The following is a 27,824-nucleotide window of genomic DNA, read 5'->3' as shown; positions in this document are numbered from 1 at the left end:
CTAAGGTCATCACAAAACTTTCATCATCACCCATTTTGCCATTTCATACACTGTCTTGAGTCTTTGACCAATTCAAACACTTTCCTTTAATTAAAGTTCTGTAGGTCTGTAGGTTTCGCTCTACCTCCCCCTGTCTGGCTCACCCACTTCATGCCTGCAAAAAAAATGTCTCAGTCTTTTTTAGTAGCCCACTCCCATCTTACTGTCAATCGATCTTAGCTTCTCTCTCTCTCATACACACACATAATCCCACCCCCTAAATGTCCCTCGACCCCACTACTCTTCTCTTTTAGCCGCGTGTAGGGGTTTCACACAGGGGCCTCAGGACTTGGTCTTGTCTGTTCTGGGTGGCGGGGATCATAGGTCCTTTCCGATTTAATTTTATGAAGTAACTAGTCAAGTTGTTTTAAAAATTCATTGGAGTTTAATACATCTCCCTACTTAAGCATTGAATCATGAAGTGGAACCTGGTGTTCCTCGGGTTCCTTCTGACCTTCGGGCAACTGTCATGGGGCCAGAAAGGTATGGACTTCCCTGAGTACGATGGAAAGGACCGCGTTCACGACCTTAACTCCAAGAATTACAAGTCTGTGATGAAGAAATATGACGTGATGGTGGTGTACTACCATGAGCACGTTGGATCCAGCAAAGCAGCCCAGAAACAGTTTCAGATTGAGGAGCTTGCCCTTGAGGTGGGTTTGACCCAGAATTGGCCGATCTGGGGAAAAGTGGAGGGGTAGTTATTGGTAGCACCTAGTTTTCGTATAACAGTGGAATATTAAAAAACCATGGATAGTAATGAAGATCCTTCCCAGTGGACGTCTGCATGGCATTCAGGAAAGTCAAAATGTGTCAGAATGATCTATAGTAACACACAAGATGCACACAAGGTAACAAGTGTCCCAATCATAGTGTCCTAATAGGTGGAATGTTGTACATTATTTTTATCGGAGCAAGATGGATGTACACCTGACAAGTAGTTTTTAAAACCAGATATAATTAAGTATTGGTGTTGCACGGTTGTATTTACAGTCATTCGTTAGGCTTTGTGATTTTATCCTCTAGCTGTTGCATTGATTTGCTTGGCATCGCCTCCAGATTTAGTTTTGTCTGGGGAAAGTTATTGCCACCAATCTGATCAAGATAGTTTGGTGCTTGACAGGGACTGAGTGAGGGAAAAGAATCAAAACGTGAAGGACTCTCAAGAAGCATAGCAGTATGATGGTGCAGGTTTGCTGACTTTGTGAACAGGCAAGTTAAGCTCAATGGGAAGATCTGGATAGTTATTTATAGACTTCCTTTTTGCTCTTACACCATGTCTACATAGGACACAAGTGGCTTAAAGACACAGTGTTTATGGTTTATGAAAAGTTGTTAGTAATGCCAATTATAACTGCAAACACTTGAACTTGACCAAAATGAAGTAAGCTGGTGTGTGTTAACCTGCAAGTGGCTTAAACAGTAATGACTCTGTTGACTGCAGCTTAACTTATTTGACCTTTTTGGAAAACAATTAATTAACAATACCGATCTTTTCGTGGTTTTCTGAATGAGAAGAAAAGTAAGTTCAGTCAGATCAGGGGAATGCAGGACATGTCACATCAGTGATGTCAACACTGTAGACTATGGCATCTAAGTACAGAAAAGTGCTGATGCACCTCCCAATGCATCCGAATATGCCTACGCCCCTATAATATAGTATATGAAAATCATTATGTGAAAGGTGTAGAATATCCAAAACCTCAATATGCAAAAATCAGTATGTGAAAAATACCTGCATGGTCTCCTACTTCAACTAACATTTTTCGGTATGCTTTTCTATCCCATAAGTAAATACATAATTAAAAGGATAGTTCACAAAATAATAAAAATGCATCATTTACTTAACCTCAAGTTGTTTCAAACCTGTATACATTTATTTGTTCTGCTAAACACAAAGGAATATATTTTAACCAAACAGATCAGGGGCACCATTCACTTCAATAGTAGGAAAAACTAATACTATGGAAGTGCAGAGGTGGACAGTGAAGTATTTTACATTTTTCAAGTATTCATATTTTATTAGTATTTTTCTTTGGAAAACATACATTTCAAAGCATAATATAATAATTTTACTCCAATTTCATAAATACAAGTTTTTGTTTTACATTTAATATTTAAGTACATTAAATATTCAGTACTTTCTAATCTTTACTTAAGTACAAAGTACTTCAATTATTAATTAAATAAAATTAAGAAATTTTTATAATTACAATTAAAAAATAGTTTTTAGTAAAAAAGTAATTACAAATTTAATGTTATTAAATACATTTGATAGGGGTGGTTTCCCGAACAGGGATTAGCTTAAGCCAGGACTACCTTAAGTAAACTATAACTAGTTTTAACAAACATTCCTTATTAAGAAAAATACTTTTTTTGAGGCAAAACAAAGGGCACTGATGTATTTTAAGATATGTCAGTGTAGGTTGTTTTCAGTTTGGACAGCTCTTACATTTATTTTAGTCTAGGACTAGTCTAATCCCTGTCCGAGAAACCACCCCAATATGTAATACAAAGGAATAATGTGATTCTATGCTTTAAAATGTGTGAAGTCAAATTTTTCCAAAAACAAACACTCTGATAAAGTACAGATGCTTGAAAAATGGAAATTATAATACTTAAGTACTGTTCACCTCTGTGGAAGTGAATGGTGCCTATAAAACAAAGTAATTTATTGCTATTGTGTTGTTTTTCTTTGTTTGGTCATAAGACAATAAAAGCATAGTTGTTTAACCCCATAATTTAATGGTTAAAAATATTTAATATCTAATGCAGTGCATACTGACACACATTAGGTCAAAGGGATAGAGATCTTTTCACTTCAGGAAATTGTTTCCCAGTTTCTGAGATATGAACTCTTTAGGTGAAAAATTGTACTTTTTTTAAATGGTATCACCCCAGTGACAGCTAGCAAAAACATGTTGTGACCCATTTTCTGACAGTGTACAAAACTTGTTCCTTACTTTAATCTATTGTACATTCTCTTGCAATAGATTAAAGCTATTCCTAAGTAGAACAAACCTGTTTTTGAAAAGTTACCTGTCATCGTTTACTAATAGACTTTGTAGCAAAGTCTCTTTGTAAACAGTATACTTGTAATGCCAGTGTACTAGGCTCATAGGTCAAGTCGGATTATTATAGGCATTAATGACAAATTTCTTAAACAACATCTGCAATTATATACATTTGCATTTATTAATTTAGCCGACAAAAAAGCATACACTCTACAGTCCAGATTTACTAACCACTTCCCCAAGCGCAAATCACCATTTTTGCATTAAATTCCGACTGTTGGGATTTACTAAAGACGCGCAGTGGATCATTGGCGCTGTGGTCTAGTTTTTTTGCGACATAAGCATTTCTAAGAGTTTCCCTTTCAAACTGTAAGGGACAAATTTAACCATCCATTGGCCCAATGGTGGAAACCAGTCGGCAGGGCGAAGAATTTTAGCCTGTTCAGTTTTTTTTTACAAAACGCAAAATCTATGGGAGGAGAATATTTAAAAGATTTATGCAACGTGATTTACTAATGTTTGCGTGTGTGATATTACTGGTATATTGAGCTTGAAATGGCTGATATTGTCACAGAGATCAGAGAGCGCTTGGTACAAGGCAGAGGATTTTTTTTAACATGTAACCGTTTATTTGGAATGCCAGAGGAACATATTATTAAAAAATATTGTTTGCCAAGCCATGCTATTTTTTATTTGCAGGATGAAATAAAAGAAGTTACTATGATAAGTCACACAATACCAGGCATTTCAAAACCTCTTAACCCTTCATGTTTGTTCTTTTCAGTGTATTATGGCTTTGTAAGCTGAGATTTCATATCCCAAATTTTTCGCTGCGATGTCTGTGGTGCTGAACTCAAGCGCATCAGGCGTTAGTAGATCACTAGCACCTCATCAGCTCTGCTTATTTGCGAACCTGAACTAATTTGTGCTGCTCTTAGTAAATTGCATAGGTCATTATGGCTTTTTTAGATTTGCGCTCTAACGCTTATTTGCTCAGTTAAATAAATCTGGCCCTTAAAAATGGCTGGGTTATTTTTAAACCATAATGGGTAAATATTGGATATAACACATGCTGGGTTAAAAATTACCCCATGTTGTGCAGAACTACAGTTAAATCATACATAAATACAGCAGATGTGGATTTATAGAAGCTTGTGAAGTATCAGCAAACATCAGCTGTCATGTGAACAAGGCACGAAATATTACTATCATCTCCCTGAACTCTCTTAAGAAACAATAATTACATGTGGTCAACAGATTACACCAACATGTTATCACCTTTACTTTAAAAAGTGAAAGTTAAAAAGTTAAGATTGATAAGATTTTATTAATTTAAAAATGTCTTCAATTAGTAACAGCTAAAACAGATTTTTTCAACTTAATTTAAGTTAAAAGTTAAGATTGATAAAGCTTAATTTCTGTAAAAAGTAAAAGTTGGATTAACTTAAAAATGACTTCAATTGCTAATACCTAAAAAATGTGAATTTTTTTCAACTAAAAATCAACGGAGCCCCTAAGGAGACATGGAGCAAAAATTAAATGAAGTTTATTTTCACGTGTGCACGTGAAACTATCGCTTGCTCACCTGAAACTATCGCGTTTAGTTTCGCGTGCTCACATGAAATGTGAAACTATCGCATGTGATATCGCATGTGATAGTTTGCGCATGCACAAGTGAAACTAAACTTCATTTATTTTTGCTCCATGTCTCCTTAGGGGCTCCGTAGATTTAAGTTGAAAAAAAATCACATTTTATGTTGGCACGCAATAGTTTCATGTGAGCACGCAAAACTAAAGTAAAAAAAAAATCTGCACATAAAGGTTTTGCGTGAACACATGAAAATTTCATGTGAGCACATGAAACTAAACTTTAGATTTTTTTTACTCCAATGTCATATATGTCTTTTGTTAGTTGAAGTATGTTTTTTAAGCAGAGCATCTTTTAACTTTTTACAGTGTACCAACTGAATTGTTTTTCCAAAGGTTTTTCAACTTAAAATTTTCACTTGAAGTGAGAACATTTAAGCTGATAAAACTTCCATTTTTAAGTGTTACCAATTGAAGTAATTTCAGTAGATTCAACTTTCACTTTTTACAGTATTCTGGATACAGCAGTGTGTCTCAGAGCGCAACCCTCTTTAGAGATATTGATTTATTTAGCATACTTCAGAAATTAGCTGGGATGATTTTAATGTTTTTAGATTTAGATTGCCCGTATTTTGTAGGATGGACTCAAAAGTGCATCTGAGTTTGTGTTGGCTATTGTTTTAGGATCACAGACCCAGAAAAAATTCCTAAAAATCCTTAAAGGTATAGTCTATCCATTTTCCATATTAAACTATGTTATTACCTTAACTAAGAAGAGTAACTAAGAACTCTATCATCTTAGGGCGTGTACGTAAGCACTGTGGCGCGCGGCGACACTTTAATAGCATTTAGCTTAGCCCCATTCATTCAATGGTATCAAACAGAGATAAAGTTAGAAGTGACCAAACACATCACAGATTTAAAAGGGTAACTACATTGTATGGCAGAATAGCACTTTTGGGAGTACTTCGACTAGGCGCAGTAACACTCTCCCTCTCCCATTATGAGAGGGAGAAGGGGAGCGGATTTTTCAGGCGAGTTGAAGTACTCCCAAAAGTGCTGTTCCGCCATACAATATAGTTCCTCTTTTAAATACGCTCAGAAAAGCGCTACGTTTTATTTTGTACCACCAAACTTGCTCGTATAACTACTCGTCTTAAATAGGAAAAACGTTGATGTGTTTGGTCACTTCTAACTTTATCTCTAAATGGCAGCATTGAATGAATGGGGCTAAGCTAAATGCTATCGAAGTGTCGCAGCCCCAGCGCTTACGTGCACGCACACAGATGATAGAGGGATGTATCAACTCTTCTTAGTTAAGTTAATAACATAGTTTAATATGGAAAATGGATAGACTATTCCTTTAAAGGGGACATTTCAAGAAAATCTGTCTTTTTCATGTTTAAGTGCTATAATTGGGTCCTCAGTTCTCTGATTAACCTAGAAAATGAACAACCCAGTGACTTTGTTTTGGTAAACCAGTCTCTGCAAGCATGTGGAAAAATTTGGCTCCCTTTTGATGTCAGAAGGGGATAATACCGCCCCTTAATCTGCACTATCCAACCACGGCACTGCCATTTTAGTGCAGAGATCAGCTCATTTGCATTTAAAAGGACACAACCGAAAACGGCACATTTTTGCTCACACTAACAAAGTGGCAATTTTAACATGCTTTAATATATGATATTTTGAGCTAAAACTTCACATATGCACTCTGGGGACACCAAAGATTTATTTTACATCTTAAAAAAGTCTTACATGTCCTCTTTACATATTTATAATAAATAATTAGATTTTATGGATTTGATAGAACAACATTTTATACATTTTTAATTTCTTCAGGTTTTTTGATGTACCCTTATCAAAATGTACAATATTAGGAAGATAAGAGTTGTACTCTGTATGAACAGAAAAGGTGCCCAGCGAGATGATTTTTCTCCTGTCTGATTCAAAGTCTTATGGCCGTAATCGCAATAATTTTGAAATTCTTACAAATGTACATATCATACAAAAATCAGTGCTGCGATTAAGCAGTTTCAATGTATTTCAGAGCCCCAGCCCTTGATAGGCCTATCATTACATAAAAATAGCTCAATTGTAATATAAACAAACTAATTGGTTATTTATTACCCCAGCAGCTGTGGGTATTGTGTATGTGCTGCTGAACCCGCAGTAGTCCAGTGCTGATGTAATGCTACAAGAGTTATAACAACTCTTATAACAGTTTCTGGCTGCTCTCAGAACAGATGGGAGTACAGGAGGATTAAGCATGAAATCTGCAGTGTCGACTGAGAAGACGCTGGGTGCATTACTGTACCTGTCAGCGGATCCTTGGAACTGAACGTCACCGCCGCCTTGCCAAAATAGTCCTGGTTGGTCTCAGCAGTAGCACTAATAATAGATCCTTCTGCTGTCATAGCTGAGACTGCTATAATACAGTTCATCTGCTTTCTGCCCATATAAAAACACTTGTATGGCGTCTGCAACTAGTTTCCTGTTTGAACACCTTAACCAAAGAAAAAAAGATTGACATTTGGCAAAAAATACCAAGTGGGTCTATAAGTGATTCGATTTTATTAATCGTTACATTTTACAACTTTTACACTAATATAGCTAACATTTAAATTTATGTCAATCTTTGACTAATGGCCATACTCTATCCAAGGTTCATATTTTGAAGTGATCCTTGAGATTCACTTTCCTAAAGAGTTTAGCTCTGAAACTCACCTGTCTGTAACTTTCCAGTTTGGACTCTTAAGTCTGCAGGAAACTGAACCCTTAAGAACCTCTGCTAAATTAACAATAGCACCTCATGTGAATACTAAACAAAAATTGTCCCATTAGACTCATATTACAATGTTTTCTTTGACATTTCCCGGAGAGTCCTGCATAGGAAGGTCAACATGTTGCTGATCAGCGTGGCAAATAATTATTTTAATATTCTTATTTGTCAGACTCTCCACTTTAGTTTCATTGCAAAGGTCCACTCCTGTTGACTCATGACTTCTTCCAGGTTACCTTATATAGATGGGGTCCATTTGGCTATAAGCCTTTAGCTGAGTTTAGCTTAAGATTTGTTTAACAGATAGATATCGCACGCACCTTCCTATTAGATGCTAGTAGCTTATGTTGCATTCATTTATAGCACAAAAACCCTGAAATGTAAAAGAAAACACCAGACTCTGACCATTATTGTATCAGAGACACTAAAATGTTTAACTTCAATCAAACAATGATCTTCAACTCATGAAACAGACAACACAACTGATTTCATAAAAGAGCTCCAACTTCCACAACATGCCAGACATCAAACTGTATCTGTCCATAACCTTTGAATGAACTCCTTTCGGAAGGGATTGAATTATTTAAATAATGATACATTTAATGATTATAGTTGCAAACTTTGTGTATTTATATTAAGTTAAAGACGTGAGTTTATTCGGTCTTGAGAAAAGTGTGTATGGTTGTGTGCGCCTTTCAGCGACTCAGACACTCAGAGACTCCAGCCGAGCAGGCAGAGCATTTCTCCATGCCAACCTCTTCTTATGAAGCGCTGCGATTGGTGGAGGCAGCCGTCCATCATATGGGTCAAGTTTCACACCGATTTAGAAAGTGCAGGAGCAGCGCTCTTGATGACGGGCTTTTATGGATGTAAGACTGAAGGAACACTGTCTACAGTTCTTACAACATGGCCTGAAATATCTGCACGGCAGAAAAACAAAATGTGTTGTGACTGTTCATGTCTAACAGGATGATGTTTGCACTGCATTTGAAGGGTTTACAGATGTAAAAATGAGTTTCCAATTTAATACAGTCCAACAATTAAATAACAAAAAGGCATAAAAGTTGAAAGCAGTATGTTTTGTCTGACAGCTTGCTGCTCAAGTCCTGGAGGACCTGGACGATGAGGACATTGGCATCGGCCTTCTCGATGAGAAGAAAGACAGTGCTGTTGCAAAGAAACTTGGTATGTCCATGCCAAAACAAACCTCTTTTAAACACCTGGATCACGACCCCCCAAAAAATGGGTCACATGTTTGTGGATGATTATGCATGAAATAATTGTCAAACATTGCACTGTAAAAAACATATTGTGAAATTCACAGTAATTAACTGGCAGCAATTGACAAGTAACTTACTTTAGAAAAAGCACAGTAAGTTACTTGTCAATTGCTGCCAGTTAACTACTGTGTTTTTTTTCTATAGTAAGTTACTTGTCAATTGCTGCCAGTTAAATACTGCGATTTAGCCGTACTGTAAGTTACTTGTCAATGGCTGCCAGTTAACTACTGTGATTTTTCCGTAAAGTAAGTTACTTGTCAATTGCTGCCAGTTAACTACTGTGATTTTTCCGTACAGTAAGTTACTTGTCAATTGCTGCCAGTTAACTACTGTGATTTTTCCGTACAGTAAGTTACTTGTCAATTGCTGCCAGTTAACTACTGTGATTTTTCCGTACAGTAAGTTACTTGTCAATGGCTGCCAGTTAAATACTGTGATTTCTTTTCCACAGTAAGTTACTTGTCAATGGCTGCCAGTTAACTACTGTGATTTCTTTTCTACAGTAAATTACTATTGTCAATGGCCGCCAGGTAACTACTGTGATTTTTTTCCACAGTAATTTACTGGCAGTCATTGACAAGTAACTAAGCAGAGATTATATGTTTTTAATATATAGTTCATTTTGGTTTTCCCTACAGCATTCGATTGGTTAGTTATTTTCTGTAAACATTCATCAATGTTAAAATAAAGTTGTAACGGCCAGCCTTAAAGGTTGAGTTACAATTATTTAAAAACTCAAGACTGTTAAAAGAAGGAAATACAAAAAAGCAAATCTAAAACAATATAAAAGTCCAAGCGTGTTAAAAGTCCAAATGTGCAAAGTTTCCACTGTGTATATAAAATCCAAGAAAGTGATATCCAAAGTCCATAAAACGTAACTGGACAGGTAAGCCCAAATACACAAACTCCACAACCCAGCAACCGCTTGTTTTAGCTATAGCGTCAGCTAACCATGTGCTCCTGCTCCTTCCTTTTATACAAAGTTCCATGTCATGTGACCCCTCACATGACAGGCAGACGAAGCAAAATAAAAGACATACACACATAAAATAGCAAAAGGATAAAATGGCTAAGAAAACATATAAAACTAATTTAAACTCAAATATACATAAGTCACAATATAATGAGTGGTAAAACATGTATCTTGTGTGATCATGTCACAACGTTAATTATATAATTTAAATATGCTAAATTACAAAACAATACAATAAGTTTTCTGATTTGAGGGAAAATGCTACTATTTCACAGATATGTACTAAATTAAAAAATTTTTTTTACAGTCAAATACATTCAATAAATGCATGCTAACATTTGTAAAATAACATTTTAATTTGGATGAAAAAGTATGAATTCCCAAGAAATGTATCTTAAAACATCTTAAACTTTTGTTACAATCTAAAAATATCTAAATATAATTCAGTACAATCTGTAAATAAAACAAAATCATTAATTATAAATCAAAAGTACACTTCAAGTTTCCTCCAATTTTTATTAAACACAATATTACTGTGAAGTATAATAACTGAAATGCAAAACAAATTTATGTCTACAATATTTTCACTCCAAAATAAATAGTTCTAGTGCACAACACAACCATTGATTCTAAAAATGATTCTAAATTCAGAATCCTAATTTTACAGTGTATAAGTAACATTAAAATATGCCCAAAAAGGTCAGTGAAACCATACCACAACAGACAATGTTAAGAGATTGAAAAGCTGTTTTCATTTAAATTGCTAGTAATCTACTGGATCCTACAGTATGAATAAACATATTTACAAGATTTACTAAAAGTTAGAATTTATGTTTAATTCTTTTCAACATGCTTAAACACATTATTGTTTAATTTACATTAAACGTGCCTGTATTGACATTTAAGTACGAAATAATATCAGCTTTGAGTGGACTAGTTATCAGATGTTTAAGTGAATCACCAAAACATGACTCCAAACAATAGACCTTTTCCTATAGATTATGTATCATATATGTGAAAAAAGTTATTTATTAAGTTATTTATACACACTTCACTTTGATGAAACTGTGCAATTTTATTTCCTGTGTGCAGGTTTAGCCACTGGTAAAACTCTAATGGGACTGCTCTCCATTCAGATGGCTTATGTGTTTTCATGTCTCACCAGCATATGGCCAAGATGATTTCAGTGTAATACTGTTTAAAGTATCTATTAGCCTACCATGTGTATTTTCTCTAAAATTAAATATTTTAGCAGCAAAAGAAGTCACAGAAGAAGAAGCTAAGCAAGTTAACCCACAAACGAAGGAAGAAACAGCAACTTGTTGTGTATAATTTGAGAAGACCAGTAATGATGGAAGTAAATAAACATCGACTTTTGATGCAGTTTGAGTTAAATCACTCCTCAACTTGGCTCATTTTTGTTTTCACCGTCACAAACGGAAATACCTATGACACATTTTTTTTTACCTGACGGGGAGGGGTTCTGGTGGACCAATCTGACGCGCTGTAGATAGACGCGCGTCAGTAGATCTGATGCGCTGTTAAAAATTTTGTGAGGTGCGCGTCAGGCTACGCAGAGCTATGCACAGGCTACAGACCTATGCACGACTATAAATCGCCCTTTAAACTGACATACTGGGTGCATCCCAATTCAGGGGCTGTGGCCTTCCAAGGCCGTATCTGAAGGCAAATGACATCACCGGGCTGTGACGAAGGCTGTCACAATTCGAAGGCTCATTCATATAAAAGCCTCTTACTGTGGCCTTTTCCCCACTGATTCCGAGTTAGGGCTGTAACGCTATAGCTTGTCCCATTATAAAGACCTGCCTGATTATGCATCAAAAATCATAATCATTCAAAATATTCTTTATTATCATGAAAATACCTGAAACTATTTGAAGAACAGCAATATAAATATTCTTGTAGACATTTCCTGGAACAGCGTTTGCAATGCTAGCCTACTTCTTCTGTGGCACAAAGTTAGTTTCTGCACGAGAGCGCCCCCTGGCTTTTGGATGTGGCGGCATTTCACCGTAATTCATGCAAATTCATTAATTGAGAAAACGCGCATTTGCACGATAAATCGTTACAGCCCTACCGAGGATCCATAGATGTATCCTTCACAGCCTTGGCTATCCCAAAATTCAATATGAAGTCTGGGTATTTTGAAATAAACATTCAAAACTGTAGTTAAATAAAATTGTATATTTTGCTAATTAAAGGTCCTTGTGTCTGTTTTACTATTATAAATGATGTTTAAGTGATGTAAATTAATATTATTGCTGCAATGTTGTGTGTTGCATTTTGCTTTTGTATATTTCTAAGGTTGGTGAATTTTACATACTGTTGGATAGTTTAATCTGCATCAATGTGTTATATTTTCTAAAGTATACAAAGAACAATTCCCGCACACTATCTGCTTGCTGAAAAAAATGTATTTAATGAAAGTTGCGTTGCAACGTTTCGATCAACTGATCTTCATCAGGCAACTGATGAAGATCATGTTGCTCTTCATGTTGCCTGATGAAGATCAGTTGATTGAAATGTTGCAACGCAACTTTCATTAAATACATTTTTTCAGCAAGCAGATAGTGTGCGGGAATTGTTCTTTGTATATTTTGAGACTTTTTGTCGTCTTATCCTACGCACCCATCTATTGACTTCAGGTGTGCGACGCTAATTTGTTTGAATATTTTCTAAAGTAAAATAAAAAAATCTGCCACCATATTTATTTTTAAAAGTCTGATAGGTCTCAGCTTTTGTTTCCCAGTGACAAGCGTAGTGGGCGGGAAAAGCAAGTGATGCCCCCGTAGGCTAGACCGTCTCATTTCATTTCACTCCGTGGCGTTTAGAGGCTGCTGCCTTCAAATATTGAGCCTTGCCTTCAAAGTCCGCGGCCTTAAAAGGATCCAGACCCTGAATTGGGATGCACCCTTAGTTTGTTCAAACTAAACCAGTGCTCACATAGCAGTCATTGGCCAGTTTACTGAATGACAGTCATATTAACCAATTATACTCAAAGCAACATGACGAGTCAGCCAATACAATTTGGTAACACTTTTTTTCGATAGTCCACTTTAGACATTTTACTAATTATAAGTAACTTTGCAACTATTTATCCTACCAATCTTTACCGTATTAGTAGACTGTCTGCTTAATATCTATTCACACTTTATTGTGATGATATTGTGATAAGTATCTTTGCAGGTGCATGTCAACTTATTCCACTAACCCTAACCTCGTCCCTAACCCTAACAGTCTACTAATACTCTAAGGACAGTTAGACAGTTAGTTGAGATATAGTTGCAAATTAGTGAAAGTTGGTTCACATAGTTGAAAACTTATTTATAGTTGTATAAGTATTAAGTGTAACCTACAATTTATTTCAGTGTGGTAGCATATTTAATGGAATGTTGTGTGTACCATATTGTAGACAAAACAATAATCATAGTGACTTTCTCCTTTAAAGAAATAGAAAATAAATCTAATTTGTCATTACTAGCATAATACTCAAATATAATATAATAAATATACTTTAAAAAGGAATTCCCAACAAAGATTATTGAAGAAATAATTTTCTTCAGTTTATTTTGAGTATCCTGAATAAGATTAGACATCAGCATGTTGCTAACAAAAATTGTTGTTGACTGGACTTAAATACATTTACTGTAAAATGTGCTGTAACACATCATGAAGTTTGATTTCTCAGAGTTTTTAAAAATAAAACTCAATCGGGTTTAAATGTCAGGAGTTCCTGTCGGGATGAAAGTAACACTTGTTACTCTTCTCCTACTGCCAATACTGTTGCATTATGTTGAAAATGTATATTTTTTTATTTGATTTAATTTTATTGTGTTCAAACTGTTAAAAATGTTTTTTTTTTCAAAAATTAAAGTTTGTACTGTCAGGTTGCTTTAGAAACATTTGATGAAACCAAAATTTAACCGAAAATACATATAAACAAGATCATAGTCATGTTTATTTACTAAAAACAAGTGTAACACAAAAATCTATCTTGTTCTGTTCTGCTTTTGAGCCACCTATGTGTTACTTTCGTCCCTGCTGACAGAGTCTAAGGCCATTTTGTTTCCAAAATTTCACCTGGAATTCATAGTCCACACTTGAGTTACTGATCACAGCAAAAATATATCTGTCTAAAACTTTATCTTTTAAAATTAAGTTTTTCTGAAAAATTGTACTTTCGCCCCTGCTCACCCCTACTGTGAGTCTCTACAGTACAATGTTGGTTACTGTGAGTCTCTACAGTACAATGTTGGTTACTGTGAGTATCTACAGTACAATGTTGGTTACTGTGAGTATCTACAGTACATTGCTGGTTACTGTGAATCTTTGCAGGATATTTTATTTACTGTGATTTTCTACAGCACATACCTTTTTACTGTGATTTTTACAGTTTAAAAACACTACTGTGATTTCACACTGAATGCACTGTAATCCACTGTGAACTTTATTACAGTTATTTGCTGTGCATGAACACAGTTAATTACTGTAGATTTCACAAGCATTTTTTACAGTGTGATATAGGCTCATCTTAGAGACCATGAACTAAAATACATTTGATCACATAATGAAGATAAACGTGGCTTGTGTCAATGTATTTTGTGCAGTTAATATAATATATTTATTCACTGCACAACCTAATGTAGGAGGCTATTTATATGTTATGTAATCCAGAAGTGAGTGTCTGTTACTATAGGCGAGTCAAAGAGATACTATAACAAAGGTCAAGGGTCATTTTTCTAAGTTTGTTCTTTGTTTACTTACAGTTAGATTTGAATCTACTGCATGTTTGCTTGTGGCAACAATACAGTTTCATGTTTTATTTAATTTTTTTGGCTCGGTTTTGCAGACAAGGCTTAAGTCTATAGTCCCAGATTAAAATGCATTTTTGAGACGTCTTAACTGAAAACAACTTGCTCTGAGGTATTTTACGTTAAATGCTTCGTAGACCTAGCCTAGAAATCTAGACGCACCCTAGCGGCCGCAAAATATATTTGCTGCCAGGGTTTAGTCTAGGCACTCACAATACACTTAACCGGTCCAAAAACCAAAATTTGGTCAGGCCAATCACATCGTGTGTAGCGTCTGTGGGGCGGGCTTAACATGATGACGACAGAGCTGCAACGGTTCCTACTTGAAAACAGAGAATGGCTGCTGCTGCTGGCGAACAGCTATCTTTTGAAGCGGCTTTGGCCGCGACTCTGGAGGACTTAGACTTATGTTTTTCTTTGAGAGAAGAGCAAATAAACCCTACTGAAGTCCTTTTTAAGCAAGAAAGATGTGTTTGGAGTTTTGCCGACTGGTTACGGTAACTACGTCACCTTCTTCGTTGCTCTGATCCGTCATAGCGCTATCCTATTGCGTGCAGAGGCATTTTGAGGGACAACCTTATATCCCGCCCCTTGCATTGAGCCGTTTGTGTGAAGAGTTGCCAGACCTTACATCTTGATGTAGGTCTGGCTAACCAGGCTATCGTAGACCAGGTGCGTCGCACGCATTACAGTTCCATATCACTACGCCAAGTCAAAGTCACATCACTGTGGCACCATATTTGCAATGATATTTGCCTATCAATGCATGTAGCTCTGAAGAACTTCATTGTAACTGCTTAATCGCAGCACTGATTTTTGTATGATAATTTGCATTTGTAAGCTTTGTAAGAATTTCAGAATTATTGCGATTACAGCCATAAGACTTTGAATCAGACAGGACAAAAATGAATAGCAACTATACTCTCAATAATCAAGGACTTTGCTGCCGTATCATGGCTGCAGGAGGCACAATGATATTACGCAGCAGCCGAAAATAGTTCCCTTAGTATCTTCATATTTTCGGGAACTACGTTATATCGTTGCGCCTCCTGCAGCCATGTCACGGCAGCACAGTCCTTGATTATTACGCCATAATGAGAGTATAGTTCCTAGCCATATCTGCCTAGAAAATCACAACTTTTAATTTACCGTCGGTTTCAGAACTACAGAAAAGTCAAGTTTTAATTATGAAAAATATTGAAACTCTTTATGCTAAATTATGCTAAAAGTACCGCCAGACCCGTAGATCAGTTTAATTAGGGTGACCACCCGTCCCGCGTAGCGCGTGTGCGTACAGCGTTTGAAGCCCAATTCATGCGTCCCGCAAATTGAGATCGTGTCATGCATAATCAATGCTTGCTCAAAAAAAAGTTGGTCGCTCTATATCCTTGAGCCCCATGCAGCCAAACGAACATTGCTTGACAGTTCAGGCTCACTCGCCACTCGCACGCTACTGTTGCCCCTCAGCTGAACTGCTGACTAGGCTGTTGTCAACTTTTCGTTGTTGTCATGACAGCGAAGTCCGCACGCAGCCACGCACGTGCATAACTTTTAGGTGCGCGCTTTCCATTTCTAAAAATGGAGAAATGAGTCTGACTCTGCACCGCCATCATCGATTAAAAAGAGAAGGTGTGGGTACAAGAAAGATATTTTTGTGGCTAAATGTGTCTCCAGAACACTGAACAGTTTTTTTCCTGCGCCTGCCTTTACTAACATGCAAGTTCACCATCCTTCCTCCCCCTTCTCGTTCCGTGAACCTCTGGAGTTGTGATTTAAGACTTTTTTAACTGTTCCTGTGTTATTGTAGCCTGGTATAACCAGACTCTCGTACATTCATTTCATTTGTACAGAGAGTCTGGCCACGCTCCATTGCAAAGCGTTACTTCCGTTAAGGAGGGTCCATTGTTGAAGTTTAAAACTATTGGATCTGCCCAGAGTCACTCAGGATCTGCCAAAGCCAATCGCTAACATGTGTTCATGCAACGAAACCGTCCGGAAACATCAAGTCAGAATAATCAGACAAACAAAAGTTACCAACCTGGTTCTTGCTCCGGCTTTAACTTCTGTATATTCGGCAGTTTTGCAACAACGGACCGAATAGCTTTTCTCACGTCTTTCTCCGCTGCCATTACTGAACTACAACTCAAACTGACGCACGACCTCAACGTCATCGTTCTTAGCCACCCCCATCTGTTCGCTGATTGGTCCTGCAGATTTTTGCAGGAGAAAACGAAACTCTATAGAGCCATCCCAGACGTACTGCTAAAGCGAAATGAAAATTAAGCGGAAGCACATAGGAGGGCGGAGCCAGGCTAGTGTTATTGAGCAACTTCAATTCCTGTTAATTCTATAACTTTATATTATAATTTATTTAAAGTGAATAAATTGTAATGAAAAATAAATTAAATAGCTAAAGTAAATCGTAAGTGGAAGTGCATCTGTCAGTTAATTGAATGTTCAAAATATTATGAATCTTTATTTAAAAAAATACACATTGGTTGCCCTATATTCATGAGCATACATCAGCAATTACACATGTTTAGGGGAATAGGGCATTATTAATATGCCATGATTTTCAAGAAAAAAAATCTTAGTATTTTTGTCTTGTTTTCAGTTTTATCTAAATGTGTGCATAAAACAAGCAAAAAATCTACCAATGGGGTAGGCAAATTTTTCTTGAATTTAGTGTTTAAGAAAAATGTTCAAGATTTTTTTGCTTACCCCATTGGCAGGATTTTTTGCTTGTTTTGGGCACAAAATCACTCATCAGGAAAAAACATCTTAATTTAAGAATTTTTAGATATTTTTACTGAAAACAAGACAAAAATTCTAAGAAACTTTTTCTAGAAAATAATTTTTGTGCAGTGTAAGGTGTTATGTGCTAAACATGTAAACCACTATCAATAAGTCTGCCTGTGGGTTGGGTGCACCGCCGGGCTATGGAGTGTCCCACATTGTCCCTCGGAAACACACCCCTTGTCCCCCCTTGGGCTTATTAGCAGGTGGTCACCCTAAGTTTAATGGATTCCAAAATGGTAAAAATCAAATGTTTGACTCTAGGAGAGCTGGAAAATAAGAATTTTGTCCCTTTAAGAACAAAACCTGTGAAATGTTCGGTAACGCTTTAGATTACAGCCCGGAAAGTACTACGTAAGTACAGCGAATTTACAGCGTATGTTTCTGTAATTATAGTTTACTTATGAAGTACGTACGTGTAATTATAAGGGAACAATTTATAATATTTGGGGAATAAAGGGGTAACAACCAGGAAAAATACAAATAATATATGCAGTGAAGTACTGCGTAAGTACAGCGAATTTACAGCGTATGTTTCTGTAATTATAGTATACTTATGAAGTACGTATGTGTAATTACAAGGGAACAATTTATAATATTTGGGGAACAAAGGGGTAACAACCAGGAAAAATACAAATAATATATGCAGTAAGTATTTTAGATTACTAAACAAAACTTAAAATTCAGTTAATGTGTTTATGCTATTTATTAGTACGATACATTTTATTTAGAATTTTCAATAAAGGTTACTTACCTTAAGAAAGAAAAAGAGTACAGGAATTTGTTGGGTCATCAAGCAAAATTAAAAATAGGCAAGGCAACTTTGGTGAAAACAAAGCAAGCAAAACTAGAACTACACTCTTAGAACAAATGTGTTAAAAACAACACATTAGTGTTGATTCTGGGACGACACACTAAATGCGTTGTCCCAAAATCCACCCATCTCTGTGTTATTATGGAAACAACAAATTTTGTGTTATATTTTAACACAACTTGTGTTATATTTTAACACAAAATCAACACAAAATGATATATAATGTGTTAAAATTACACATAATGTGTTAAAAACTTAACACACAAAGATGTGTAAAAAATTAACACATCCTTTCTAAGAGTGTATTTTCTGTAGTTACTGTTTTGTGTTGTTACAGTCTAAGTCGAAATGTTTTACCCCCTTGTTTCACGTAGTTACAGAGTAAGTACAGAATCTGCGGGCTGTAAATTAAAGTGGCACTTGTTACCCCCTTGTTTCACGTAGTTACAGAGTAAATACAACATCTGCGGGCTGTAAATTAAAGTGGCACTTGTTACCCCCTTGTTTCACGTAGTTAAAGAGTAAATACAACATCTGCGGGCTGTAAATTAAAGTGGCACTTGTTACCCCTTTGTTCCGAAAATATTATTAATTGTTCCCTTAAAATTACATGTATGTACTGTATAAGTACACTATAATTACAGAAATGTATGCTATAAATTCGCTGTACTTACGCAGTACTTTACTGCATATATTATTTGTATTTTTCCTGGTTGTTACCCCTTAATTCCCCAAATATTATAAATTGTTCCCTTATAATTACACGTACGTACTTCATAAGTAAACTATAATTACAGAAACATACGCTGTAAATTCGCTGTACTTACCCAGTACTTTCCGGGCTGTAATCTAAAGCGTTACCAAATGTTCCTTACATATATCAGTGTAATTTTGTTTCAAGATGCACAGCAGTAATCATTTGTAAAGTCACATTTAGATACTTAAATGTCTTTATTTACATATGACTTAATAATCCTGGCTTAGTCTTGTCTGTAAAACTGGGTCATACTTATCTTATGTAAAAGTTATCTTGATTGTAGGCCTACTGAAAATACACTTAAATTCCAAGTACGCTAGTACATTGTTATTTATTTGTGCTAAATACAGTGTAAAGATTATACACTACAAAAAATCTTATTTAAAGTATAATTCTACTTCAATAGTACTTCAGTACACTTGAATAGGTATACTGTACCAAATATCAGTAATACTAAAATGTATTGAAATAAATGGGGTCTCAAATAGCACAATAAAGTACACTTAGTTGTTATTTTTAGAAGTACTAAAAATGTACTTTCTCACAGATTTTTAAATATTTTAATGCACCTTTTTGGTTGTCAAAATGAATTCAGTAGCCTACAGGAACAAGCATGACCTCTGGTGGACATTTTAAAACGTACCTTCATGTATTCATGAATTTTCCAAAGTTTATGTATGTCTTTGTGGTTTTCAGATCTTGAAGAGGCTGACAGTATCTATATCTTCTTTGAGGATGAGGTCATTGAGTATGATGGAGAGCTTGCTGCAGACACACTGGTGGAGTTCATCTATGATGTGCGTAATAAGTGAGACCTAATTCATTCCTGAGGCTATTTGTTATCCGTAATTTATTTCCTGGCATTCCTTGTCTCCTGCTTGTTCTGTATATCTCTTACATGACAGTGTATACAGGGTGTATAGTGTTATCTTTCTTTTTCTGACCCTTTTGCCTAGGTCATTGATGATCCGGTGGAGATTTTAGATAATATGCGTGAGTTGAGAGGTTTCTTTAATATTGAGGAAGACATCAAGCTGGTGGGCTTCTTCAAGAGTGAGAATTCTGAGCGTAAGTATTCGTAATGAGTCATTTTCTCCTATGACAGAATAAAGTAGTATAACAGTTCAAGTTCAACCGTGCTCTCATTGTTTTAGACTTTCATGCATTTGATGATGCAGCAGAGGAGTTTCATCCACACATCAAGTTCTTTGCCACCTTTAGTCCAAAGGTAAAAGATCTGATCTTAATTCATGCATACACACACACACACACACACACACAATTGTTGGCATATGTGGTTTATGGGGACAAATCCATAGACGCAATCCATTTTATACTGTACAAACTGTTATGTTCTATTCCCCTTAACTACCCCAGTCCCTAACCCCAATGTCACAAAAACCTGTCTTAAATCTAGAAAAAATACCATGTTTTTTTAGCTGTTTAAGTTTATGGGGACACTTCCTGTGTCCAGGAATCGGTTTAAAACAAACCGACTTAGGTTAAAGGGCACCTTTTATGCAAAATTTACTTTTACAAGGTGTTTGGCCATAAATGCAGTTTATGAACACAACAACCCTACAATAAAAAAATCCAAATCACTCATTTTTTAATGCACATTAAACAAAAGCAATTTCATGAGGCAGGCAGTTTTGATTCTCTTATCAATGTGATGATGTCACACTTATAAATCCCCGCCCACGGCCACTGACTGACAGTCCTATTTTATCATAGTTTTCGTCCTCAGTGAGTTGTACACTGCAGTATTTCATAAGTGAAATACTATTGTCTCAGTCTTTGATCATATTTATCAGATCTTTTTTAACCCTTATGTGTTGTTGGGGCCATTTTTGCAATTTTTTTTGTCTTAATTTGGCCACAACTTTCTCTGTGTTTCAGCAAATGGAATGATTTTTGGTGACAAATCTTATATTTACACATATTTTAAGAAAATGCTTTGAAATTGTATACCGTGGGCAAATTTCCTACCCTTACGTGTTGTTAGCGGCCAAAAAATGCCACTAAATTAAACTGCTGTAAAAATTTATCGGATTAATTTTTTTCACATTTTTTTTTGCATAAATCTGTTAATCAACCTCAGTACTGATCAAAACTAGCAAATGTTTGCAAAAATTCCATGATTTTAACTCTTTCATTGCCAAGTTTATAAGTAGTGTCACTGATTTGGGGAAAAAGCACACAAAAGGACTGATTTTCAATATAAAAAGGGAATGTGAACTGGATTTTCCTTTACTAAATAAAATTGCTGCTAATGTATCAGATCAATTTTTTTTATGTTTTTGCATAAATCAGTTAATCAACTTCTATCAAAGTTCATAAATGATTTGGGTAAACACACAAAAAATTACTTATTTTCAAATATATTTAAAATAAGTCATTTTGTGTTTTTATAACATAAAATAACAGATTTATGCAAAAGGAATTGACAAAAATGTTTGCTGATACATTTTTACAACCGTTTAATTTAGTGGATATTTTCATCCTGAACAACACGAAAAGGTAGTGAATTTAAACAATGCACAAGGGTTAAAGGTACAGACACAAAAACATTTTTTATCCCACCCAAGTAGGGGCATTGTGGACATGATATAATAAATTATCTGTGGGGTATTTTTTAGAGTGTGGTTTAAATATGAAGTAGTTGTCATCGATTCATCAAAGCACATGTATATCCATATTACATATTTATACAGCTCAGTGTCTTTTCTTCCACTGCTCACAAACAAGCTCTCTAAAGCAGATTTTCCTGTTTGCAGATCGCTAAAGCTCTAGACTTGAAGTTGAATGAGGTGGACTTCTACGAGCCCTTTATGGATGATCCCATTGTCATTCCTGGTAAACCCTACAGTGAGGAAGAAATTGTTGATTTCATTGAGGAGAATGACAGGTGTGTTCATTCGTGTGACAAGACATGCTTTTGATTTAAAAAATAAAATCAAGAATTTATGTTAATGAAAAAATCTCCACAGGCCAACACTGAGGAAAATGCAGCCACACAACATGTACGAGATCTGGGTAAGTTGGTCTACTACAAATCACATGATATATCTGTGAAGCAAGCAACAATACTGTACAAAACTGCTGATGCTGTCTTTAATTTTTATGTTTAATAAAATGGAAATACGTCATTTTAACTTACTATTTTAAATTGTGACCAGAGATGAGTTACTACAACTTCAAATTTTTGCTTAAACTTAATTTGATAAGTTAAAGTAATTTTTTTATAAATATTTTTGATATTTGTAAGACCGTACTGTATTGGTAATCTTTATCCCCAAAATAATAATTTAAATTTAAGAATTTTTGCAGACACTTTTATTCAAAGTGATACAGTGCATTTAAATTATACATTTCATTTTATCGGTATAACAGTTATCTGAAACTGCCGAATGTAGCATCTGTGGGAATAATTAGCATATTCATATCTATGGTACCAGCTGTGTAATTAAATACAGGCAGGGAATAATTTGCATATTCACAGATCTGCGTAATTGAGGCAAGGGTGTAGAGTTGCATTCAAGCTGTTTTAAAGCATAAAGGAATTACTGTCACATGTAAAACTTTTACATATGCTATTATGATTCTCAAAAAAGAGTTAAAAGTGATCAAATTATCGACTACAGGGGGACTTTAACATAACCCTCTGTAAGAACTACAAATGTCTCAATTGAACTACAACATCCATCTGTACATGTATCTCTCATTTAAATCATAATTCACGTTATTTTGTGTATTGTATGGATATTGTGTGCAAATATTTGAATGTTCCATTTCTATTATTTCATTCTGATTGATTCTCTTGAACATTTCCAAATTGGGTGACCAAGACTGACCAAGACAGTGCCAGTCTGACCAATCAGAGTATACTGAGCATTTTAGACAGGAGGGCTTTAAAGAGTTTAAAGGGGCAATATCATGAAAATCTGACTTTTTGTTTAAGTGCAATGATTGGGGTTCCATTGTTTCTATCAACCTAGAAAATGTGAAAAAGATCAACCCAGTAACTTAGTTTTGGTAAACCACAAGCACATGAAAAATAGGTTTTTAAAATTTGGCTCTCCTTATGATGTCAGAAGGAGATCTTAATACCGCCCCTTAATCTGCACTATCCAACCACAGCACTGCCTTTTAGTGCAGCGAGAAAGAGAGAGATTGCAACAAACCACCATCATTGTGATCAGTGTTTGCACTTCATCCACTCATTTTCATATTTTAAAAGACACATCTAAAACGGCACATTTTTGTACAAACCTACAAAGTGGCAATTTTAACATGCTATAATAAATTATTTATATGGTATTTTGAGCTAAAACTTTATGTGCTCTGGGGACACCAAAGATTTATTCGACATCTTAAAAAAGTCCTGTGACATGGCCCCTTTAAATGGCTTTAAAGAGACACTAAAACAGAGTGTTACAGACAGACTGGATAGATGGATGCTGCTATAATGTAAAATATGAAAAATCAACCCAGGCTCACTTGCCTGTAGTGTAGTGAAAATGTATCCACTTTTTGAACAATCTTATTAGGGACTTATTATAAATATATACGGTTTCATTGGACGCACGTGCGTTGTCGCGGTTTCGCATCTTGATAGACCTTCCAGTGTCTGTTTGTTAAATGGTCTGGCAAGTGGCTAAACTGAACTCTGGGACAAATACCTTGTCATACATGTTGTTATTGATTCTTTACGGGGTTTACCGGAAGTTACGTTTGTTCCAAGAAAGGCGTTTGTTTATGTTGTTACTATTTAATGTGAAAATACTGTGACCTCATTATTTAAAGTAGTATGTTCACTGTTATTATACTGGCAGTAGAGCACAGGATATTTCTGTTTGTGGACATTAACTGTTTTCTTCTCACAGGAGGATGCTATTGATGGCGAACACATAATTGCTTTCGCAGAGGAGAGTGACCCAGGTATAAACTTCATAATGTATGCACTCTAATCCAAAAACCACTTGCACAGTGTGATATATTTCATACAGTTGTGTACTTATATTATTCAAAAAGTTTATTAAGGATTTATAAATCCAGAGAAATTCCTATTTTAAATAATGGATTGTCCTTTGTCATTATCCTCGGTTTCTGCTTGTAGAAACTATGGTAACACGAGTGGACAAATGCGGAAGTGGTGGTTATACAACATCAAAGACACAGGGCTCTATTTTACACCCAGCGCAATGCAGCGCAATTGAGCGCAATGCGTGAAGCAAGTGTCTTTTGCTAGTTTCCACCCTGCGCAATTATCATTTTCACGTTTAGCGCCACGTTGTTTAAATAGCAAATGCATTTGCGCCCCCTTTTGCGATCATCGGTGTTCTGGTCTGAAAACAAAGTGTGTTCAGGCATATTGTTGGTGCGTTACAATTTTTAGTCAACTAAAATAGACTACGCCATTGACCAACAAAAACCTGGTCTAATTTCTAAAGTCAATGACGCAATATGTTTTTTTGTTATTTAAAGAGCGCATTAGTAATATGCGCCTATAAACCATACGACAACGCAGGTTTGCTTATACATGCATGAATGGTCAGCAGCAAAAAAACGCTTTTAAATATGAAAGATTAAAGGATTTAATGTAAAAGATTATTATTGAGTCTCTTGGACATAAATGAGGACTAATTATGAGACGTTAGAAAGCGCAAAGAGCTGCTTCACCTGCAGCCTGGTAATAAATGTTTTGCTTTAAACAAATGCATTTGTTTTTAAATGTTTTTTTAAATGCTACCTCACGGATTTATTGTATATGATGACTCTGTACCTGTGGATATGGTGAGATGAGAAACATTTTTAAGTAATGATTAAAAAAAATCATGATGCTGTCCAAGTGCTGAAACGTGCGGAGAGCCGTTTGTAAAATCTTTATCTCCTGTTTGTTACAAATAAAGTATTTTTAGAGCACAAAACTTGTAAATTATTTTTTGATGATATTGGATAGCCATACATTTAAAGCAATTAAAAGCCTGCTATTTTTACTTCCATGACTAAAAGAAAACGGGTTTTAAAGGTTTTATTAAAAAATAACAATTTAAAGGACAAGTTCGGTATTTTACACTTAAAGCCCTGTTTTCAGATTGTTTATGGTGAAATAGAATGGTTTTGACTGAAATTTCGACATATGCGGCTGCCCTGAGAATTTTCGGGTGTTTGTGTTTCAGCTCAGACCTCTACAATGGGTTTATAGGTGCACTGGAACAATCCTTCCTAAAATGCATTAAACTTTCGTTTACAAAGACTTGAAACTCACTGAGTGGTCAGGGGTGTTCACTGATATGCTCACACAAAAATCGCTGCAAAAGATGCTTTCCAACAGCTGTTTAAGCATTCGTTGTTAACTTGTGAACCTATTTTTCCAAACGCCTCACACCCGTACATACTTCCGCTTAGAGCTTGAATAATAGACACTCCAGCCCAGGTGGTGGGCGCTAATCCGCCTTTGCCAATTGCAAGAATAGAGACAAAGTTCCCGGCGCGGAGTAATACCGTACCTCACAGCACATCTAATACAAGTCAATGGAGTTGGCAAAAACTACGATAAAACCTGTTGGAATGCGTCTTTTGCAGCGATTTGTGTGAGCATACCAGTGAACACCCCTAACCACTCGGTGAGTTTCACGTCTTTGTAAACGAAAGTTTAATGCATTTTAGGAAGGATTGTTCCAGTGCACCATTAAACCCATTGTAAAGGTGGGAGGTGAAACACAACCCCCCCCAAAATTCTCGGGGCAGAAATTGTCAAAATTTCAGTCAAAACCATTCTATTTCACCATAAACAATCTGAAAACAAGGATTTAAGTCTAAAATACCAAACTTGTCCTTTAAGTGAAAAACAACACAATTATTTAACATTATTCTTAAACTGGGGATCTTCTTCCTCCGCTTAGTTTTCCAGTTTACAAAGTCCGTCATCTAAATAGGGATTAGACATAGCACCAGCGCAACTGGTTTTAAAGGGGATGAGAGCTGAAACTCTCATTGGTTTATTGCACTTTACGCCCATAATACTCCCATTACTCATTAAAAAATAGGACCAATCCTTTACGACCATGCGCTCGGCGCACAAACCATTTTTCCCGTTAAATTAGCAAAAGTGGATTCGGACACGCCCATTTTGACGTTGCGCTGTGCACTTTAGACAATGCGATTAGATCGTTAAAATAGGGCCCATAGCTATTGTGCCTTGCAGCTGATTCATTACGATGGCATAAAATAATGTGATAGAACGTTAGGTGATAAAACATTAATTTGAATGGTAAAAACAACACCTCGCATCGTTCCGCTCTCCTTCATAATGCCTTTAAGCTTCGCCTTTGTTTTGAAAATGCAACCTCTAGAGGTGAAATCCTACATATTGTGCCTTTAAAGGAACTTTAAATGATGCATCATATATACATCAATGCTGCTGTAATTGTCACATATCTGATATGTTCTTGGGCTTCTTTCAGATGGCTTTGAATTCCTTGATATTCTGAAGGAGGTGGCAGAAGATAATACAGAGAATCCTGAGCTGAGCATCGTCTGGATAGACCCTGATGACTTCCCCCTGGTATCCCTATGGCTTTTATCACAGTTAACATTATTGTTGTGAATATAGATGTTTAAATCAGTATTGAGTAATGATGAGAATGTGTCTGCGACCTGCAGCTTGTACCCTATTGGGAGAAGACCTTCGACATCGATCTGTCCTCACCTCAGATTGGCGTGGTGGAGGTTGATAATGTGAGTTTTACAGGAGATTGAGTCACAACAGTAAGTTTTTGGGGCTGCTCAACTAAGCTGTTCCATCTTCTGCAGGCTGAGAGTATCTGGCTGGAGATGGATGATGACGATGACATGCCCTCTGCAAAAGAGCTTGAGGACTGGCTGGAGGATGTGCTAGATGACAAAATCGACCCTGATGACGACGATGATGATGATGATGATGATGACGATGATGATGATGACGACGATGATGATGATGACGATGATGATGATGACGACGACGACGACGATGATGACGACGACGATGATGATGATGACGACGACGATGATGACGACGACGACGATGATGATGATGACGACGATGACGACGACGACGATGATGACGATGACGATGATGACGACGACGATGATGATGATGACGATGATGATGATGACGACGATGATTAAGCTCTTATCTTTATACATGTTACTATGTATTGTCCAAACTGAGTCTAAAGTTTTTGCATTTGCACTGTTCGAATCATCATCATCTAAATTCCTTAAAAATGCCATTTTCATTGAAACGTCACCTTGTTACACACATCTCTATTGACTAGCATTGTGCTCCCACATGGCATCATTTTTTCTCCCATTGACTTCACATTTTATCCAAAGGCCACATCCTATTAAACAACTTTAGGTATTCAAATAATATCTATAAAAGCCTAAATCAGTAGTAACAGGTGTGTAATGCTTTCCCTTAATTTCCATCCATTTCATTGTCTTTTTTATGAACATACTGTAATTGGCAAGTAAATACAGGATGAATACAACTGGAAGAAGGCCTCGCTTTCACGCATGTACAACCAAAACATGTCAGATTATCTGGGGGAGCAGCAACATTATTTTAAGTGTAAATCCATCTGTTAAATTTGTTGTTACTGTCTCATTGTTTATTTGTACTAATATGTGGATGGATTGTTTGTCCCACTGTGATAGGTCCTAAAGGTGCTAAGCAGGCTTTTCCTCCAGGTCATTAGTCAAAGCTTCCTTTGTTAAGACAGGATGTGACTATTTGACATTGGACAGAAAAGGATTGTCCAGCCTTCCTTTTGTGTCTGAAAAGTGCAGTAAATCACAAACGTTTTCTACTGAAAAACATTGATATTTTATTTTTTTTAATGAAGACAACTTGGTTTTAATCTTAAGTCTTTAAATAAAAAAGAATTGGAATTATGTGGTGTAA

At 35.9% G+C, this 27,824-nt stretch overlaps 1 protein-coding gene across 1 annotated transcript; it reads left to right on the top strand.

The window, feature by feature from the left end:
* The first annotated feature begins 267 nt into the window (after positions 1 to 267).
* casq1a (calsequestrin 1a) lies at positions 268 to 27,814 on the top strand. Its single transcript, XM_065277097.1, has 11 exons — positions 268 to 692; positions 8,514 to 8,607; positions 19,571 to 19,671; positions 19,831 to 19,942; positions 20,029 to 20,102; positions 21,652 to 21,782; positions 21,865 to 21,910; positions 23,761 to 23,815; positions 26,344 to 26,444; positions 26,543 to 26,617; positions 26,693 to 27,814. The coding sequence occupies exons 1-11, from the start codon at positions 456 to 458 to the stop codon at positions 27,044 to 27,046; spliced, it is 1,380 nt and encodes a 459-aa protein (XP_065133169.1). The 5' UTR covers positions 268 to 455; the 3' UTR covers positions 27,047 to 27,814.
* Positions 27,815 to 27,824: the final 10 nt, after the last annotated feature.

Source organism: Paramisgurnus dabryanus, chromosome 6, assembly GCF_030506205.2.
Source record: "Paramisgurnus dabryanus chromosome 6, PD_genome_1.1, whole genome shotgun sequence".
In the NCBI taxonomy this organism is placed as follows: Eukaryota; Metazoa; Chordata; class Actinopteri; order Cypriniformes; family Cobitidae; genus Paramisgurnus; species Paramisgurnus dabryanus.
This window is presented reverse-complemented; position numbering and strand designations above follow the sequence as displayed.